The sequence below is a fragment of the Mesitornis unicolor genome, unplaced genomic scaffold (genome assembly GCF_000695765.1).
Source record: "Mesitornis unicolor isolate BGI_N332 unplaced genomic scaffold, ASM69576v1 scaffold34323, whole genome shotgun sequence".
NCBI lineage: Eukaryota > Metazoa > Chordata > Aves > Mesitornithiformes > Mesitornithidae > Mesitornis > Mesitornis unicolor.
The window spans coordinates 15169-18166 of record NW_010173235.1 but is presented as its reverse complement, the minus strand read 5'-3'; the positions used below and the strand labels follow the sequence as shown (position 1 = coordinate 18166).

At 59.1% G+C, this 2998-nt stretch overlaps 1 protein-coding gene across 1 annotated transcript in view; it reads right to left on the bottom strand.

The window, feature by feature from the left end:
• Nucleotides 1–2427: 2427 nt before the first annotated feature.
• Nucleotides 2428–2998, bottom strand: part of FOXP4 (forkhead box P4) — a gene marked incomplete at its 3' end in the record, with an annotated part of 14169 nt that continues 13598 nt past the window's right edge. The window contains 3 exon segments of the mRNA XM_010180667.1: nt 2428–2529; nt 2726–2802; nt 2905–2995. Coding sequence (XP_010178969.1) covers nt 2428–2529; nt 2726–2802; nt 2905–2995 — 270 coding nt within the window.

Sequence of the window (2998 nt, the reverse complement as noted above, 5' to 3'; positions counted from 1 at the left end):
CCTGGGAACCCAATGGAGACCCCAGCCCCTGCTGCGCCCTCGCACTGTCCCCACCAACACCCCGCCCCCAGGGCTCTCAAGTCCGCCCAGGGCTGGGTCCCGTCCCTGCCCTTGAACCCGTGTCCCCCGTGAGCAAACACAGGACGTCCTCCCCTCACTGGGCCGGATCCTGCCCCGCGCTCCCCTTCCTCCTTCCTGTGCGCCCGGGGACTCCTCATCCAAACAAAGCCCTAATTAAAGGCAAGGAGCGTGGCAACGCCGAAACCCTCCCTGCACGTGGAGATGCGGCCCCGTAGGCAGCGCCCACGTCCCCCTGCTCCCCTCTTGACACCCCCCTGCTTCCCAGCACCGGCGAGTATGGCTTTGCAAAGGCAAAAGGGGAGATAAAATAACCCCTGGCATTGGGCAGGATGCAATTCAGCATCACCAGAGCATGGGATGACCCATCCCGGTGCTGGTGTCAGGGCATGGAGAAGGTCCCAGGTAAGACCCCCGCCATGGGAACCCTCCCACCCAATGCCAGGGGGGTCCCTGCCTCCTCCTACCGTGGCTTTTGTATTTCGATGGAGTATTTGTTCAGTGCCAGACCTGGCTGCTCTGTTTGCTTCTCATCTTTGCCTTTTCTAATGATGTTTGCTTTACGCCCCTGACCCTGCTCCCCACGCCGGGGTCTCCCTGTGGGCCCCCACGCTGCACCATGGCTTTGCCACGCTTTGGGGCTGGGGTATCCACCCTTGTCCCCAGCATCCCTGCCCCATCTGGGGGGCAGCTACAGCAGGAGGTGAGGGAGAAGCCCCAGCAAAAACCATGGTTTCCTGAAGAGCAGAAATGCGTTATTTTTCCCTGCGTATCCCCCTCCTCCAAAAGAAACCCGGCCTTGGACACTGAAAGTTGTGAAGGGAATCATCCTCCCCGGCTCTTTTGAACTCCCAGTCATTGTTTTTGGTGGCGGAACAGGAAAACACAAAAAGGGAACCAGAAGAGCTGGGGGATGCCCCTCTCTGAGACATCCACCCTTGGGCAACATGGGGTGCACGGCTCCAAAATACTTATTAGTCCTTTCAACTAGTGAAAGGGAAGGAAAAAGGCATTTTCACCTGCTGTTATCTCAGTCCGTAAGTGGGGAAACTGAGGCACGGAGCAGGTAAAGGACTGCCCCGGACAGCCCCTGCTCTATCCCATAGCAAGACACCGTCCTGAGAGCAGCGATGGCTGCACCGGCCTCAATGTCCTAACGCTCCCCATCGCTTCCCACCCTCCTCCCAAATGTGGGGGGGTCCCCATGGGCTGGGCAGGGGCCACAGCAGCTCCCAGCGCTGCTCCCCGCGCTGCTCCTGCAGTGCCATGCATGGGCCATGAGGGGGACTCCAGACTGATCCAAAAATCGGCCCAGGCGCCTCTGACTGCTCCTGCCCTGGCTCCTTCTTGCCCTTCCCAGGAGGCCGGGGGGATGCTCGGGATGTGCTGTCCCAAAACCAGGGGCCACCCGTCTGCTTCGGAGCCAAACCGCCCGTTCTTCACCCAAAGCTTGCTGCCGAGAAGCGAACCCCTGCTGCGGCCAGCTCTGATCTGCAGCAGCGACACACGGGGGCCCTGCACAACCGATTCCTCCTTAACCTCTTCAAAATCTTGCTGGCACCTCATTTATTCTCTTTTTCTTGTTGTTGTTTTTCAAGTGTTATTTTCTCTCCGCCACTTCACTTCTCGCTGCCCTGGTCTTCGCAGCACGAAACAATAAATAAATCTACTTATTTAACAGCGTAATTGCTTCAGCAGCATCATTGGTAATTAATTGGGGGGAGTGGGGAATATCATTTTCACGTGCAAAACTCTCTTTGCTGCCCCGCTGCATCCACCAGGACGGCACAGGAGTTTACGGTGTAATAAATCTGCCCCTTCCCACAACCACCCCCTCCTCTGAGATGAGTTTTCTCAGTTCTCAACTCCTAAATAACCACAGGGAGGGCAGCCCCGGCACCCGTGCACTGCCCCAAAATCCACAACCATCAAACGGCGCCACAACCTTTCCAAACCTGCCCGTACGGTGCCGTGCACCATGGGGGGAGCCGAGGGGCACAGGCACCCACCCAGGGTCTGGCAGCAGAACTATGGGTCCCCCCACCCAGCACCAGCCCTGGGACCAGCACCTGCACCCCCAGCATCACTGAGATGCGGCCACTACATCTCCGCCCACCCCCGGGTCGTCATTAACCTTATTTGCTATTTCCAGTTTCTCGCTCTTTTCTCTGCCCTTCTCCCAGTGGCTCCGCTCCAGCCTCAGCTCCGCAGAAAGCCCCCGGCTCCTACAGCCCCTTTGCCATACCCCAACATATGGACCACACGTCCTCAGAGACCAGGGGTGCGTTTCGGGAGGAAAAATGGGAGATTTATCCTCAAAATCACGGCGCTGAGCAGGGCTGCTCTCACCTTCCAGGTGGCCGTGTTCCTCCGGAAGTAGGCGAACATCCGCGTGAACCAGTTGTAGATCTCGTTCAGGGTTAGCTGCCTGTCGGGGGTCTCCAGGATGGCCTGGGAAACCAGAGAGGGGACAAGAGCATCACTCGTGACATCCCGGTGGGGTCCCATGGTGATGCATGAGGGGCAGAAATGGGGGTTCAGTGGGCACAGGGGCTCCCCCAGGACCCAGAAAGTGGGGGAGAGCGTGGCTTTAAGTGAGGTGGTGTGGGGTGCGGAGCTGACCCCCCGGGCGCGGGGAGCCACTCACCTGCCGGATGAGCGAGGCGTACGTGAAGGGCGGCCGGACATCGGCGTTCTTGTAAAACTCGTGATTCTGTGCAAGTTCTGGAGGAGCGACAAGAAACAGGGGGATGGGGGGTGAGGAGACCCGCTTTGGGACGTGGGGACCGCACGACGGAGGGTGCCGAGCCCCATCCCAGTGCTCACCTGAAGATATCGGGGTGCAGAACTTCTCCGAGTTTCTCCTGCGGATGGGCCCCACGTTGTGTAAAGTGGAAGAGCTGATGACAGAGGGGCCCTG